We start from the raw sequence: 16,439 nt of genomic DNA, 5'->3' as shown, positions 1-16,439 counted from the left end.
CATCAATATTAGATTGACGATGTGAATGGAAACATTTACATTTTCATTGTTCTTTGCACTCAGCGGAGAAGAACTGATTTAAGTGACTGCCTCTTTATGGTGTTACAGAATTTTTGATGCATACTTAATAAGTGTGAATGTTTGTTGCTAAATGAGATCGAGGGATAGAGCACAAATGATGATGTTGATGAGGGTTTCTGGGTTATGTCACCTACATATGATCTTGATGAATATAAAAAGGAAAAGTGCTTAAAATCCAAGCAGTGGCTGCAGTGTGAAATCCATCAGACAGGCCACAAGTGTTGGTATATGATGGAAATGCCAGATAAGCCCGTGTATTTTGCTGTGGGGGTGGCTGTAGTGAAAGGGGATCAGTCCACAGCAGTGTTTAGAGGTTTAAATGCCCCTCTGGGGAGGAAAACGGATCGATCCTTCTTGGCCGAGAGTCAATTCTCCCCCTGCCTTCAGCTAGATAGCTATTCACACTATGCTTACATGAGCCTCTAAGGCTTCTCTTATACTATATCCATAAAGCAGTGCTAGTCGGGATTTCACCACAGACTGGTGTTTTTCACCAGTAACTCTGCTGTTCTTTGCTAGCAACTGTACTGAGATGAAATCCATGCCCTGTATGTTTTTGAGTGCCAATTAAATGCAGATGTTCTAAGGCTACTCCCTCCATAACCGGGCCCTGCCGCGTCGTTTGCGGTGGCTGTGTTTTCTTGTCATGGCGTTCTGATTAGAGAGAGTCATGGAGATAAAACATAGCTGCTGTCTCATTAGTTTGAGTAACTCGGCCTGGCTACCACCCACAGATCCTCCCAAACCCATGGGAGCGAAGGGCAGCCCTGCACAGCCTGCAGGGACGGGACCCAAACACCATAACAGGCAGAAGGCACCAATCACACAAGCAACAATTACTCACATGCAAAAATACAAGCATTTATTCAGAAACACACACAGTGGATATCAATCATACATAACCTTTTTTACAACTCTTAGCAAAAAAGGAAACAGCCTCAGAGGGCAAGCTCACTGGCTCTGCGACAAAACGGGGTTTCCCCACAGGGACACTCCATAAGCCTGCAACAAAGCAAGTGGCTGAGGGTGACCTGCTGAGCTACAGCAAACATCCGATGTGAAACAAATGCATCACACTCAACATTATAGCAAAACAAGCTCGCCGAGATCCCTCCACGCAAGCGGCGCTACGACAACATCGCAACAGCCTGGAAGCTAGGCCTCATGGGAGTTCGGATCGATGACGACGAAGGACAGAGGTGCGCCCGTGTGGAAGGACAGCAAAAGAGAGCGCAGAGGAGGACAAAGAGGAGGAGCACTGAGCATCCAGACCTACTGTCCATCAGCCTCTGCCATGACAGGTTTATCCCAGCCGAGGGGGAAGGTAACACGGCGAACAGCACAGTGAGGAGCGATAAACGTCAGGCCTAGCCCCCGTGTCGTGGTAATGGCTGACAAACGACTCAGTGGTTCATCTCACAGACACATGTGCACCTCTGTGTTTTATCAAAGGGGGGGACGTCAACGAGAACGGCAGAAAACCAGGCAGGCAGCTGCTTGTACTACAACCCACCTGACAGCCATTCACAAATGGAATTGTCCTCATAGTCAGCACAGTCGACCAGAGCATGTTGGAACAGTAGAAAAATACTGATATACCAAGTTTGACTGACTATAAGATACAATATGCTAATATTAATATTTTTCTAGATACCCCAATCTACTTGCTGGTTTCTAAGCACTTTTTGTGTTACTATTTAGTTTAAAAGGGGCAAGCAGACCACAGACCACTGTGACCACTGCCATATTCCTCTGCATTTATAGCCTGAACTACACCCATCTGTTGAAAGACACTTACACAGTTATTACTTAATGCATTTGCAAATTGGTCTGACCTTTTAGGAATTTGAGCTCTGTTCAATTCTATCTGTATTCCTCACGGGTTGCAGCTATTTATTAATGCTGATGAATCACGCACACTGATGACAAGTGACACGGTGCAGACCCGTGGACAGTGAAGTTACCTTCTGTACATCCTGCGAGAGTGTCCCTGCACCTCATGATGCTCTCGTGTTACATAACACGTTCAAATACAGCAACTCCAGCCTCTAACTTAAGAGAGTGGAAGCTCTCGTCGTCAGACGTTTTTTTTAAATGAGTTTCAGAGCATCCTAACAAAGATGTCACAATAAATGGCTAATAGAGTTGTAATCAACCACAGCTGATTGTGAAGAATAATAATTGATAAAGCTGCGATTTCTCCAAGGCTGCTCTTAACAGATGCCTACAACCTCCTCCCCCCTTTGCTTCACACACACACTGGAACAAGCAGGACGGGAATCCTCACAAAGAGAGAGTGTTGATCGTTGGTGGAGAATTACAAAAAAGCATCTGGGCTTATTTCAAAAGGTAGCAGTCATCTGAGAGAATTACTGCGAGCCAAACAAAGGCTGTGGTGGCTTGGATTTGACTCTAAAGCGACACGTAGTAACAGGAAAGGGGGGGTGTTTCTGGATTTACTGTTAGCGCGTTATGGCCAGAGGCGATCGATCTCTCAGTCGAGATAATGTTGGCCTCATGCTGTCTCACAGAGCTCGCTATAAATGCAAAATTGAGGACAAAGTTTTTGATTGCACGCGCCGTGGTTCAAACATGGCGGGGTATCGATTGTCTAATCAACTGTGAAACCAGATTGTTCCATTTTCTGTATGTAGGTGTGAAAAGTTACAGAAACTGAAGTCATGTAGCAGCAGGATAAGAAATGACTTAGATCCTAACAACATACTGTAACTCGCTGAATTACAAACTGTTTAACACATGAATAAGAAAACAGAGTGAGGTTTACACTGAGCTGCATCTCATTTGTCTGATGAATGCACAACTGCTAAAGCATGGTGACCTTTGGCAAGGTCATGGCATCCCAACAGCTGCATGAAGGCATTTCTGGCTCAATATGTAACTGCTACACTTTAATTGGCTCTATGCTTCACGTTCATCTTGTGGCAGTGCCTCTTGGCTCTACCTGTGGCTCATATACACGAGCCTCAAAACAATCGGGGCTCTCATTTATTCTCTTGGAATGACTGTGGAGTTTGTGTACCAAGCGCATTAAAGCTGGTTTGGCCCAGATTGGATAATATGACATCATCTGCTATGAGGACATCCAAAAATACCTGATTAATTATCAGTAACGTATACAGTACATTGGGTCCATTGTTATGGTTAAATTTGTGTTATCTGTGCTTTCCTTGGCACCGGCATCTGTGTATTCTGTGCACACTCTTACCCGTGTCTTGTCGAAACTGGTGCATGGACTGCAGGTCGATGATGTAAGGAGAGAGCTGAGCATCCACCTGTCCTAGAACTACACTTCCCCGGGCATCCCCCTTCAGCACATTTTCTATATGGTGGCAAACTGCTGCGGTGTAGGGCCTCCAGCGTCCATGTTCGTTCAGCCATTCCCAGACCACCACCCTGGCGAGGTTCTGAGGGGGGTACCCCAGCCCATTTACGGGCACCAGCAACCCGGATCCCGGACGAGCCATCTCCTCTGTGGTGTCTGCGCTTCGGCTGCTGGCAACGTCCTGTGCTAGAGCACCACTGCGACCCTGTCAGTCAGCTGACAAAGAGGGGCTTTTTCATCATTGCCAAACGGAAAAAAGCTTGAATCAGCGATTAGCGTGGCAGCCCCCAGTTATCTCATGCTGCTTTCAAGCAAACAGCTCCGCTGGAGTCATCGTCTACAGGTACTTTCTGACTTCTCCGTCTTTGATCATCCAAAAAGCACCCTCCGTCCTCCTGTGTCTTGTCGCGTTTGAAGTGGCAGATGTTGATGCTGATGATGCTGATGATGTGATTTGCAGCTTTAGCAATCTCAGTCCTCCACAGCCAACCACAGCAGATCTGCAGCAGGTAGACAGGAGATACTCTCTAAACAGAAGACAAGGTGCAGAGGCACACTGGCAAACAAAAGCTGTGATTTATCCTCTGAGTAAGCAGTCAGGCATTGTTTTAGAGGACCTGACACAAATCTAACCTGCTCCGTGCTGTAGCACAATAACCGGCCTGTGCCTCTTGGCAATTCGTTTTGTTTACTTAAAATGTAGTGAGGAAATTTGTCTGGGGATTTTTGTTGTTGTTGTTTTGTTGGCAACAACATCATTCTAATCAAGTGAGTGTTTCAGGAGCAGAGCACAAAAGGCCAGATGCTACTATAATTACAGCAGACAGAATATCACTCAGACATTTTTTAATTTTTTTTTTTGCATAAGAAGCTGTTCAGATGCAGTCAGTGCCATAGACTGCCTCTGTTGATTCAATTCTCAGTCTGTCTTAAGCCTCATATTGAATTTTCATTTATGGCATAAAAAACACGCTTGAATTAATAGCGGCGATACAGACCTGTAGGCTGCAGCTGTGGTGCCACACATCTGTCAGGTACAGGCTGCATTTTCACTGGATCCGGACGAAAATCAGATTATCAAAGGTGGAAGAGGAAGAAAGAAAAGAGAAAAAAAGCCCGAGGTGAAGCGCACCTTTTCACATCTGTGATTTCTACGTTTCCTTATCGCTAAACACCCAAAATCTTCCCCGAACCCACCTCCAGTAATCCGGTGTTTATTACAGAAAATCGACACGTCGCGGTATTCCCGTGAATCCGCCACGGTCTCCACCAGCTTGTTGGTCCGCTGTGTAAAGTGAACGCATGCCCCAGTTGCACGGTTTTTCAGTGCAGAGCGAAGCCGCCGCTGCGCTGCTGTGCGCGCTCCTTTCCCCGTGACGCCAAACTGACAAACATCCACGCAGTACACGCACGATCCCCGCCTAACCCCAAATAATCATCACAACAACAATAAATGTCCAAGCACACCTGTATGAAGAGCCCATATATATATATATTTTTAAAAATCAGTCAAAGTGTCAATAAAAAGGCAAAAAGATTTATACAACTTCCGGTACCCAATTTCAAAATAAAACCCCTGCTTGAGATAAGACTACAGTGAAGAGAGGGAAGCAGACCAGGTAATGTGGAAACAACAAAGCAATATATTAAGACACCACCGTACAATTGCTTATTAGTTTTTAAATTTATTTATATTTCATAAGACATACAGATCCAGCTCTATCTGGCAATAGCAGGTCATACAAGATTGCACAGAAAAGTCCCATGAACCTTTGTTTCAGGGTCAGCCATTAAAGATTCGACACGAATCTACTAATAATTCAGAGCAAGCTAGCGGCTAAAATGAATTTTAAAAAAAATCGGTGGCTGTCTGGTGGTTGCATTTAATTTTTCACAGTCTGTGGTGGATTGCAACTTGTGCAAGTCATGGCTAAATGGCTGCCCACAGTTTAATGGTGTTGCACACTCATGACCGCTTTGGATCTCAAGACAATCTTTCTGCAAATATTCGCAGTCTGACTGGTACTGACTGCAAACACTCTCAGAGATCGATGAAGGTTTGTAAATATTAATTTATAAATGCAAACAGATGTTGCCATCAATCTCAATGAGTCTTTGCAGGACTCAACTTACCTCCAGTTGTATTCTTCCTATAGAGCAGGAAGGCTGCTGAGCTCAGATGTAATAGTTAAATGTGAATTTGCTGTCTATGTAGACAGCAAATTTCAACAATTTATCACAGTTATCAGAAACAGATTGCATGTCATTGACAACTTCACCTCTTTCAATCACACACTGACTCCGTCTTATGGCAACATCAATGGCAGACAAACATTTCTGGCAACAAAGTTTAAGCAAAATTTATGAAAAATCAGCAGAGTTATAGTAAATTGATTTATTTAATTATATATTTCCAGTTTTAATTGTGGATATTTTTTTTTTCAATTATTGGTGAAACTAGATAAGAATGGTAGAAAAACAAACAAACCCAAAATGACTCATTTACATGTGCAGTCTCTGAGATTGTTACATAACAACAGAAATATACACACAGATACACAAAAAGCGCTAGGCTGTTTAAAATGCAAGTAATAAGAGTCAAATCCATTGACTTGTTGAGAACAGAGAGGCTAGTTATTTAAATAAATAGTGTATAGAAAGTTCTATGGCTGATTAATATTAATCTTGTTGTCCATGATATCCACCGAGTCGCTTCAAAGCTTGTTAAATGGAACAGCAGCAGCATCTGCTGCCAAACTACTATTACTGCAATGGGAAGATTAAACAAAGATGTCAGAACACTCCTCAAAATAAATAATATAAAGATAATAGTTCTGCCTTTCTGGCTTTTATAATAAATTGTCATTTGTTTTTAAAGAGGCCAGTCCGTGACCAGTAGTGTTCCTCTGTGTATTTTTCTGTCCAGTATGCTTTTACTACATTGGCAGTGTGTCTGGGATCATTGGCGTACTAAAAAATGAAGTTCCAGTCAGATGTTTTCTGGATGGTATTACAGTAGTGGATCAAAGTCTGAATTAATTAAGTTCAATCAATTCTGAAAGGACCTCCAACACACCTGGCTGAAATGCAGCCCTAAGCAGATAACTACAGACACTCACTGTTGTATCTCTCTCTCTCGACCTCCTCTGAACATGTTGATGATGATTTGAACCAAAGATTTCAAATTTAGATTCACCACTCCATGAGACCTATCGCCACTGATTTTCAGTTCTTGTGTAATTTGGCATACTTCAGCCTTTCTCTTCCTTAAGAGTGGCTCCTTGATAGCCACTCTTCCCCTTTTTATAGATTCAAAAGATAATGTAGTTCTCTGTCAGGCTGCTAATAGCAAAATGTCTAAAGACACACATTAAATTTGGTTCTTACCCAAGTCGTCAGTTATGTGCAGACACAAAACTGGTTCATCTCATTAATTAGTTGCATTTTAATGTTTGAATGATTCATGGTTCTGTGTTAAGTGGCTTAAACAACCAAAAAAAGATTCTTCTGAAAGATTTCTGTTTCAGTCAAGTCTTTTCAGGTACCAGACTTGAAAAAAAAACAACAACTACATGACAATTTGGCTTCTTGGAAGCAGAATACAAAGACATGAAGACCTTTGCACAGTATTGTGCATTTAAAGGTTCTTCCTGTGTGGAGGAGTCAGTGTGTTTGTAAAAGAGGCTGCAGCAGCACTGCCACCTCGTGGATTTTGCAGAAATAGCACCAAAACATTGAGGAGAATCAGATGCACTACCGCTGACACTATTAGTGTCGATGGTTCACTATAACGTCCACCTTAGTGAAAACTCTAATGTTCATTTTTTAATGAACAGTTTTCCAATCAAATTCATGATGATGTTTTGTTGCTTTTAATAATCCATCCCTCCCACATTAACACTCAGAAAAGCATCTTTCTGTAAAAGAAAATCTTTAATGGTGAGTAAAATACATTGAAATATCATCAAATCAAGCAACTCCATATTTTACTGTATCCAAATATCCAAACATACAACTGCTGCTCGTTCTTTTTCAGTCAAAAGGGAATCATCTGATGAAAACATTGCTTCTATACAAATATACAAAAGGATATACAAGATCACAGTCTTTCGGATAACTGAAGAGTGTTATTAGAGTCTACATAATTCAAGGACGCGACCATGGGAGATAAAATAATTGCCTTGACTTAATGATATAATATAAATCATTAGCAAATGGAGAACAAACAGGACATTTTTATTGGCGTAGGATTTATCAGAGTCAAACAACTTGTTGGCCGCAGTCCATCAACTCAAGTAGGAGTGTCGCTGGACAGTGCTGGCCTCAGAGAACAACATAGATGAAGAGAGCCATGATGGCAGCGCTGATCAGCCCAGAGATCGGAACAGTAACAAACCAGGCTATGAAGATATTCCTGAACAAACGCCAGTCGACTGACTTCCGGGAACGTAACCATCCCACGGCCACCACGGATCCCACCTGTGTGCACATAATTTAAGAGCTCATCAGGTCATGCGCCACCGTGTACGTTACTTGTGCAGAAAGCTTAGCTTATTTCTAACGTATGCGTCTATTTGTAGTAAAGACAGTCCCTTTAGTTTCATTACCTTGCAGTGGGTTGTGCTGACGGGAAGGCCAATATTGGATGCCACCACAACTGTGATTGCTGAGGCCAGCTCGATGCTGAATCCACTAGAAGAGAAGGAAATGTCAGTATGCTTAGACTTTAACACAAATAAGGATTTTATTTGTCAGCCGCATACCTCGAGGGTGTAATAGGGGTGAGATCTTTGCCCATGGTCTGGATCACCCTCCGACCCCACACCCAGAGTCCAATGCAGATGCCGGCTCCACCGTAAAGAAGCAGCCAGATAGGTGTCGGTGCACTTGACAAGACGGAGCCACTCTCATACAGAAGCCAGAGAGCCACCAGTGGGCCAATAGCATTGCTAATGCGAAAAAAAAAGTTTCTGTAAGCCATCTGAATAAACCAACGTATATGAATTCTTCAGAAAAAACAAACATCCTTGCCTACCTGACATCATTCCCTCCATGAGCAAAAGAGCCAAAGCAAGCAGTGAGTATCTGCAGGAACTGGAAAAGCGAGGAAACGGCAGGCTGGTCGACTTCCAGCTCATCCTCTTCCAGGTCCGTGCCAGCAAGGTCGGTGCCAGCTTCTTGGGCCACATTCTCGTCCAGAGCTGCACTCCTGTTGGACACTGCTGAGCTGTAGCTGCTGTAACTGTCCACTCTCGGTCTCCTCTGCAGCCCACCGTCCCCGTCTTTGTACCTGACATCTCCTTGAATTCCGTAAATAGCCATGGTGTAGGAGGTGTAGCTGTTGTTCCTCCGGATAGGCCGCTCTTCTGTGTCGCTGTCACCAATGCATTCGCCAACCTTGGCCATGTGGAGCTTGTGAAGCAGGTCCTTGTAAAGGCCAGAGTCTTTGTGGATTGTGTGGGACCGACCACTGTGAGGATCAGTGATCACCATGGGGCCTACGGTCCCATTCAGACCTATGAAAATAAACAGTTAAATGTAATTCAGCTGTTGGAGTTTCTTCTGGTTATACTCTATTTAGAGTGCAGATTCAAGTCATTACCATTGGCGATGTCCAGGTCTTTGGTTTCTGCATCTATGCTGTCTAAATCCGTCTCCTCTGAGCCTCCCAGTTTAAAAGCCACCTTCTGACTGTCTGCTGGAGGGCTCTGTGGTCGGGGTGCATGGGATACTGGGGACTGCTGCGGTTGCACGGGTTTGCTGGAGTTCCTCTCCATGAGCGGAGCTGCACAGGGAGCAGCAGCTGTTTGTGCTGGATAAAAGAAGCACTCAGATTTTTAACGCAAGAGAAAGCAGTGATGCCTGTGCAGAAATAAATAGAATTTTAACACATAAGTCGCATATTTTTGTCAGCATATTTACAAAAGTATGGTCTGAAAGTCTAAAGTCAGATTTACTCACCTTGGATTTTCTTCTTGAGGCGGGGACAGACGACAAACCAAACGAACAAGGCTGTGACGGCAGCGCAGCCCAGAGAAATGCACAGCGTACCCCACCACGGCACTCTGTCAAACCCCAGCACTGTGCACAAAAGACAGGGGCACGAGAGAGAACACAGTCTCAGATAAGGTGAAACAGATACATAACTAATTCATTCACAGCTCTGTTCCTTTGAAAACAGTGAGAGAAAACTGTTAGCCCTTTCACATTCACGCACAACTTTGATTTTCTGTTAGAAACATGGCGACGTCTTAAAAGTGCAACCCTCACGCTTTCACATAAACCAAAAGGTCAAGATCACATTTTGTAGGTTGCAGTCACGTGACGGTCACGTTTGCTAAGAAATTATGCAAAATGATTCAACGGCCTCTTCCAGCACTTCAGCTCGTTCTTACACAGAAGAGTATCAGCGAGAGTACATGCTCCTTCAATCAGATAGTGCGAAAGAGACCGGCCTTGCAGCCCAGAGATAAACAAACAAACTGCTGTTAAAGAAACTTAATTTCACTTTCCTGCTAATGCTGGCAGTGTATAGATAAACAGGTGAATAGAGTATAGTGAGGCAACATTTAATAACTTAGCTTACCTGTTTTTCCTCACAGACAACAGCGGCTTAACAACAATTAAAAGGTCGCACGATTAAAGCCACAGCTGCATGGGTGTGTCCCGTCTTCAGCATGCACGTGAAGCCAAACTGGCTTCGAACTCTACTGACCGGACAGATGGCTAAGACGTGCAACAAAAAATGATGCTCGGACTGGAACGTGCATGCAGTATACTATACTGTATTACTCTGCAATTTTGCATAGCAGGAGTTACGATGTGTTAATTTCCATGACCTACACACAGACACACACGCACACAAGCCTGCAGCCTTCAGTGAAGGGCCCAGGCCAGCTGACTCCTTGATTAGTTCAAGCCTGCAAACAGAACAAAAAGGAATGGAAATTTTCCATTTATTAGCAGAATCTGTTGTAGAGCCACTTTGATTATTTTCCTGTTGTGTTTGCTCGCTTTAACTTTTGATCTTTGCAGTTTTTTTTTATATAGAACATTCTACATCTTCAAGATGTCCTTTCCTTTCTTTCTTTTTTTAATGAAACTGCTTCCTCTTTATTTGCCACCTACTTTGAGTCCCAACTTGCCCATGTGACTTTTCTCCACCTCATCCCGGGATTTCAACTGCTGTGGCAGTAGCGTGGCGTGTTAAGCAACAATCAAACAAATAACCAGTGCAGTCTGAGGACGTGATACTCACATGGTGCTCCTGTAAACATGATAGAGAATAGGTTGATGCCCATCGTGATGGCGTAGAAGATAGGTAGGGCTCGCAGGCCGTTGGGTACAGGATTAGTCTGTGAAAAATACAGACTGTCTCTGTTATATGTTTAAAGTAGCAACATGTACTCAAAAATGATCAGAAACAAGCTGTTCTCTGTTCAGCTGTTGGTGCCTCTATGTTTATATTTTAACTCTTTGAGAGACCTGACTGCTCAGCTGAAACCCTCCAGACTACAGAAGGTATGAGTGCTCGTTATTTTAATGGAGCTGATTAAGTATTCCCAGTGAATAAGCTTTACCTTATTCAGAATGAATTTGCGGACAAAATAGAAGAGAATTGCTGACATGATGCCTGACAGCACGGGGGACAGGAACCAGGAGGCCACTGTGGACAAGCGGAGCATATTTTCAATGCATTAGGAATAAATTTGCTTTTAATTCGACTTGCATTTCATATTTAACGGCTATTTCTATCTATCGAGCGTGGGGTAGGGGTAAAAACAACAACACGTATTCACCAATGCGCAGAAGTTCCATCCATTTCACCCCTTGGTGACCTCTGGCTACCATGGAAAACCCAATTGTTGCTCCAACAATACAGTGGGTTCCAGAAATGGGGAGCTTCAGGAACGACGCTGCCAGCTGCCACACAGCAGAGCCTGGATAACAAAGGCACAATCGCAATCACTGAAAACACACCAGGCCGAACATCTTCAGCACACACGTGCTCCGATCGTTCAAGTCATCACTGTCTGTGCACTCACCACACATAGCACTTATCGATCCTGCCATCAAGACGTGTTCCGAGCCGTTGTACATCCGGACGTCAATGATCCCCTGCCGGATGGTCTCGCTTACTTTGGCCCCCAACAGGACCGAGCCCACGGTCTCAAAGATGGTGGCCAAGATGCAGGCCTGCCGCAAAGTGACCACACCAGAGCCCACTGCTGTACCGAATGAGTTGGCCACATCATTGGCCCCCACAGAGAAAGCCAGGATGAAGGCGATGATGAAGCCTAGCACCAGCAGCCACAGGTAGCCCGACATGTCAGACTGAGAGGCCAGAGCCACGGTGGTGGCAGCAGCCAGGGTCGCTAATGTAGTTGTATCCATCGCTTCTCACAATATAACTAAGTTTTTGTCACAATCACTCTTATCCCAAGCCAAATTTTTTTTCTCTTTTCCCCCCTGCAATTTAACAGTAACTTATGAGGTAATATGTTTTTATAAATAAATTACTACCACGATAAAAAATAGAAGAGCCCTTTAGTTCAGATCTAAAAGTTCCAAAGGGAAGGAGATTTAAATTAATTGCTAGCTAGGTATGCAGGGTTTCTCTGTAGGCTTCATTGTAAAATGAGAAGGTATACAGATGGGGGAGAAATCCATTGTGACGGGCAGCCTCTGATGATGCACACTGCAGTAAAACAAAAACAGGCACAGAAATGCACAAGTTAGTGGCTGAAAGTCCTCATGTTCAATCCTTGGAAAGGCTAAGATGAGTTACATATTAACAAGCCCAGACTCCAGTACGTGACACAACCAAACAGTACACACCACTTTACCTGGTATCCATGATTTACTGGCTAATGGTAGAAAAAAGGAAGTGTTTCGTGTTATCAGCAGTATATTAACACTTCATACACTTCACACTAAAGTTGGACATGACACTACCGCTACTACATGACATTTCCACACAGCGTTTTGTTGGAGCAATTCATTAAATTATGATTAGGATGAAAGCAGCAGGTAAGTATGGCAAAAATGGAAAATGCACATCTGTGCAGTTTTACTGAGCATTCAGTGTTAATCAGCGTTTTCATAGAGAGGAAATGGCGCTTCAGTAAAACAAGCAGCTCATTTAGTTTTCTTTAACCTTTGGCGAGTAAAGTTTGTTTAATAGGCGGTTAAGAGAGTAAATCCACGCGTGTGGCACTGAGGGGGGCTTACATAATTACAGCAGCCTTTCAAATCCCACTTGCACAAACAAATCCCACCTAAAACTTCAGAAATAGGTTTGAGAGACTGGGAGTAACTGGGGTCTTAGTTTGTTAGTACTCACTCAGGCCTATAGAAAATAGCGGTATGTTAATCTGCCTTGCTGCTCTTACGTAATTCAAAAGGAGTGAGAGGGGGGAAAAAGACAAGGGGAGCATGAATAGAGATTAAAGGTAGGTGACACTTACATGTGTAAGCAAAGGTGTCCGCTGTGTTGTCCCCTGCGCTCGCTGGGCTTCTCTGTCAGGTGATCGGCCTTCCTCGGCAGGTGTTATGCAAAGTGAGAGGATGTCAGAGGAGGTGCCAGTCCAGCGGCCTGCAGTGTTTGAGGCTCCCTTTGGAGGTTGGTTTATATATTGCGCCTCAAGTGAGAACCCGCCTTTCCAGAGCAGTCATGGGACACTCGCTGCTGCACTCGGGCTAATGTTTATCGAGCTTGTTGATGGGGGAAAAAAGTAATTATAGTTGTCTGCTGATTATATTGCTTAACCTTATCCCCCAAATTATATTTATCCAAGCGCCGAGGAAAGACAAATGTCTGTTGTGTTGCCGAAATAGCCCATCTTTCAGTCTAATTCAAAAAGAAAAGTAAGTGAAATATTTCTGGTGACAGTTTGTTTATGGTTGTTAAGCTTCTACTGTTTGGATATAAACAGTGCGGTGTTCCCCGAATATTACCAATTTTCTAAGAACGGGGACATTAAAACTTTAAAACGACTGGGTAGGATATTACAAACGGGACTTTGGTGCCACCTGCTGGTCGAATTTAGCAAGTTACACCCACCAAGGTTAAAGAGGCCTCTGGAAACTTTGTGCTGAAGTGTGTAGTTTACTTCCAAATCTCTGGTAACGTCTCTCTTTAAAAAAAATAGAAACAAAAAAGTAGTAAACTCACTGTAGGAAAGTGTAGACTCTATAGCTCACTAAGCTATAGTGTAACTAATGTGAAGCAGGAGCCACGAACAGTGCTGATCATCAATCGGTTACTCATCCATGAAGAGTTCATTTACTGAGAAACTCCAGGAGAGTGTCAGGCTGTCAGCAGAACACAGTCTTTTTCCGAAATGGTACAGTACCTCCAAATCTGCTGATCAGTTCCTCTTCATCACTTATTTATTCAGTGCTGGTGGGATTTAATTTGTGACATGTTCACACAAGTGCCGGGCTTTGTGGAATATTTTGACCTTCCCAACGGATGCAGGAAGTTCAAATTACCTAAAAAGGATTGTCAGGAAATGAAAGGATGGTGGAAAACTAAGCATATATATGCGCAAGGAAAGACATTCCTAATAATAATTATATACAGTTATGGTCAGAAGTTTACATCCACTCATGATGGGCATGAATTTCATGGACATTTTTGGTCTTAATAATTTCTTTGAACTTTTCTTTTTCCAGCATGGAATGATTGTACAGCATACATCTTTAATGAATTTAAAAAACAAAAATTTTATTTTATTTTGTACAAATATATACATACACTCACTTAACTCTTTTAATAAGTGGTGCTGAAGATCTTTTAACTCGACAGGACCAAGGCTTATTAACTTCTCATCAGTGACCGTGATTGACGTCAACTGGTAGCTTGTCTTTGCTAGCATAAATTATTTGATTGACAGCACTCATTGGATTGACCAATCCTCAGAACAATGGTATAGTCCAAGGAGCTCAGTAAAGCTCTGAGGAGAACTGCAGATTTACACAAGTTGGGAGGCTCTCTGGGAGTTATTTCTAAACAACTGCTGATTCACAGATCATCGGTTCAAACAACTGAACGGGAGAACAAGTTATTCGGGTGTGTCACCGCTTTGCCAAGGTCAGGAAGAAGCCCCAAAGTGTCACCCTCAGGTGAGAGGAAATTGGTTAGAATGTTCAGGAACCACCAAGGCTCAAGCCCACCATGAACTGGTTTTACATGGACCAACAAATACCAAGAAGGAAGCCACTGCTCCAAAACTGGCATTTTTAAGCTCGACTGAAATCTGCAGCTGCCCACATGGACAAGCCAAATGTCTTCAGGAGAAAAGTTTTATGGTCAGATGAGACAAAGATTGAGCTATCCGTCCACCGTGATGAAAGGCACGTTTGGAGGTGTAAAGGTGAGGCCTTCAAACGTAAGAACACTGTACCAACTATATAGTGGTCGTGGCATCATGCTCTGGGGCTGTTTTGCTGCCACTGGTACTGGTACATTGCACAAAGTGGGTGGGATGATGATGAAGAAGGACTACCTCCCAATTCCTCTACTTCTTTGCACACATGCTAGATGGTTGGACACAGATCAACAGGACAATGATCCCAAACACACATCAAAACTGGTTTTCGGCTGGATAAAACAGGCTAAGTTTAAGCTTCTGAAATGGCCTTCCCAAGCCCCGACCTGAAGACTGTGCTTAAAGGCTGGGTCTGTGCCAGGAAACCAGCAGGTTTAAATGAACTCTACCAGTTCTGCTGAGAAGGGTTGTCAAATATCCAGCCAGAATCATGCCAGAAGATTGTTGATGGCTACCACAAGCATCTGCTTGAGGTGCATGTGTGTATATACTGTGTGTGTATATTCGAGCCTGTATCCATTTGAGCATTTGTAAACTGAACACAGCTGTATATATGTGTGTTTCTAGTATTTTACACTATTATATTTTACCCACACTAGCCTAAACACATACACACCCCTACAGTCATCACACATTACCAAAAGCAAAAAAAATCAGATTGAGAAACACAGCAGCTTTAATCAGCTACAGTCACAGATGAATATCTGTTATCCACCCACAACATAGATGATTCATTTTTTGTGACTGTTTCTGTGGCTACTTTACATGTAAATGATGCCCATGTGGTGTTCATCCACATTATTCCTTTAATATCAGAATATATTTACTTGCTATATCCCTTCACTAACACACTACTGATTGTGCCTTTTATGTATTATATTTAACATTTGTTTAATGTTTATTCATTTCTTTTATTCATTACATTTTGATGTTCACAGAGGTTTATTGTCTAACAAAATATTAAAGATTAGATCGCACATAATGCGCCGTATAAACAGCAATTCCAGAAAGACTGGGGATGAGCACAGAGCTGCGTTAAAGGGCTTCTTTCTTATCATATTCACTTGCAGCCGCGAACGATGCTGCCAGTCAGGGATTGTGAGCGTAAATCCAAATGATCTGTATTTAAACAATTATCCGAGATAACTATCTTTTTTGTCATTTAAATACATAGCTCGAAGACGAACTCTGAAAAATGAACCGAGCACAAAGCCACAGCGCAGAGACGCAATCTTTCCAGGCAATCATCTTCTCAGGAGATTAGTACTTAGAATTGAAACTGTTTAGAAAAAGTCTCTCAATTTGTTGACAGAGACCTAACTTTTGACAAACCAGAGAAATTAAGGAACTTTCCCAGAAAGGTTAGTCAATCTCCTGTATAGTGAGGCATACTTAATTACTATTGCTACGAGTTAAATGGTGTTTTCTGTCATGTTTGAGGTATTTAGGATTGTAATTACCAGCCCCTGTTGCCTCACACAACAATGTGCATTTTGTTTTGCAGCAGCATGAGAAGCCCTTCTCTTGACATTCTCATGGCAGGTTGATCTATATAATTTATATCTGTGAGCCACTTTCAGCTTAGCTGTGCTGAACTGCGGTGGTTGATATATGAGACGTGTTAATATTTTACCCTGGTTAAACAGAGTGTATGTGTAATCCAGTGTATGACTTTATCTGGT

At 42.9% G+C, this 16,439-nt stretch overlaps 2 protein-coding genes across 3 annotated transcripts in view; both read right to left on the bottom strand.

The window, feature by feature from the left end:
- Positions 1-4,831, bottom strand: part of dtx1 (deltex 1, E3 ubiquitin ligase) — a 49,799-nt gene extending 44,968 nt beyond the window's left edge. The window contains exons 1-3 of one of the 2 annotated variants that reach the window (XM_063489285.1): positions 4,622-4,831; positions 4,423-4,476; positions 3,308-3,924 (exon numbers count right to left, since the gene is read on the bottom strand). In XM_063489285.1, the coding sequence (XP_063345355.1) occupies positions 3,308-3,566 (259 nt within the window). In that variant the 5' untranslated portion in view covers positions 3,567-3,924; positions 4,423-4,476; positions 4,622-4,831. Of the gene's footprint in view, positions 1-3,307; positions 3,925-4,422 lie in introns of both variants that reach the window. The other variant, XM_063489286.1, reaches the window with a different exon arrangement.
- A 2,530-nt stretch (positions 4,832-7,361) lies between these two features.
- On the bottom strand, positions 7,362-13,040 carry slc20a1a (solute carrier family 20 member 1a). The gene is made up of 11 exons (XM_063490037.1): positions 12,892-13,040; positions 11,470-12,122; positions 11,224-11,364; positions 11,005-11,090; positions 10,683-10,779; positions 9,386-9,505; positions 9,027-9,236; positions 8,460-8,940; positions 8,188-8,373; positions 8,032-8,116; positions 7,362-7,903 (listed from the first exon to the last, which is right to left on the bottom strand). Exons 2-11 carry the CDS (start codon positions 11,816-11,818, stop codon positions 7,748-7,750), a joined length of 1,911 nt encoding a protein of 636 aa, XP_063346107.1. The 5' UTR covers positions 11,819-12,122; positions 12,892-13,040; the 3' UTR covers positions 7,362-7,747.
- Between the last annotated feature and the right edge of the window lie 3,399 nt (positions 13,041-16,439).

Source organism: Pelmatolapia mariae, linkage group LG12, assembly GCF_036321145.2.
Source record: "Pelmatolapia mariae isolate MD_Pm_ZW linkage group LG12, Pm_UMD_F_2, whole genome shotgun sequence".
Classification (NCBI taxonomy): Eukaryota; Metazoa; Chordata; class Actinopteri; order Cichliformes; family Cichlidae; genus Pelmatolapia; species Pelmatolapia mariae.
This window is presented reverse-complemented; position numbering and strand designations above follow the sequence as displayed.

Coding starts and splice junctions, on each gene's coding strand:
- slc20a1a (XM_063490037.1), bottom strand. CDS start 11,818: ATGGATACAACTACATTAGCGACCCTGGCTGCTGCCACCACCGTGGCT. Junction 9,506..10,682: donor CATGTTTACAGGAGCACCAT/GTGAGTATCACG, acceptor TTTTGTGCACAG/TGCTGGGGTTTGACAGAGTG. Junction 8,117..8,187: donor ACCCCTATTACACCCTCGAG/GTATGCGGCTGA, acceptor CTTCTCTTCTAG/TGGATTCAGCATCGAGCTGG.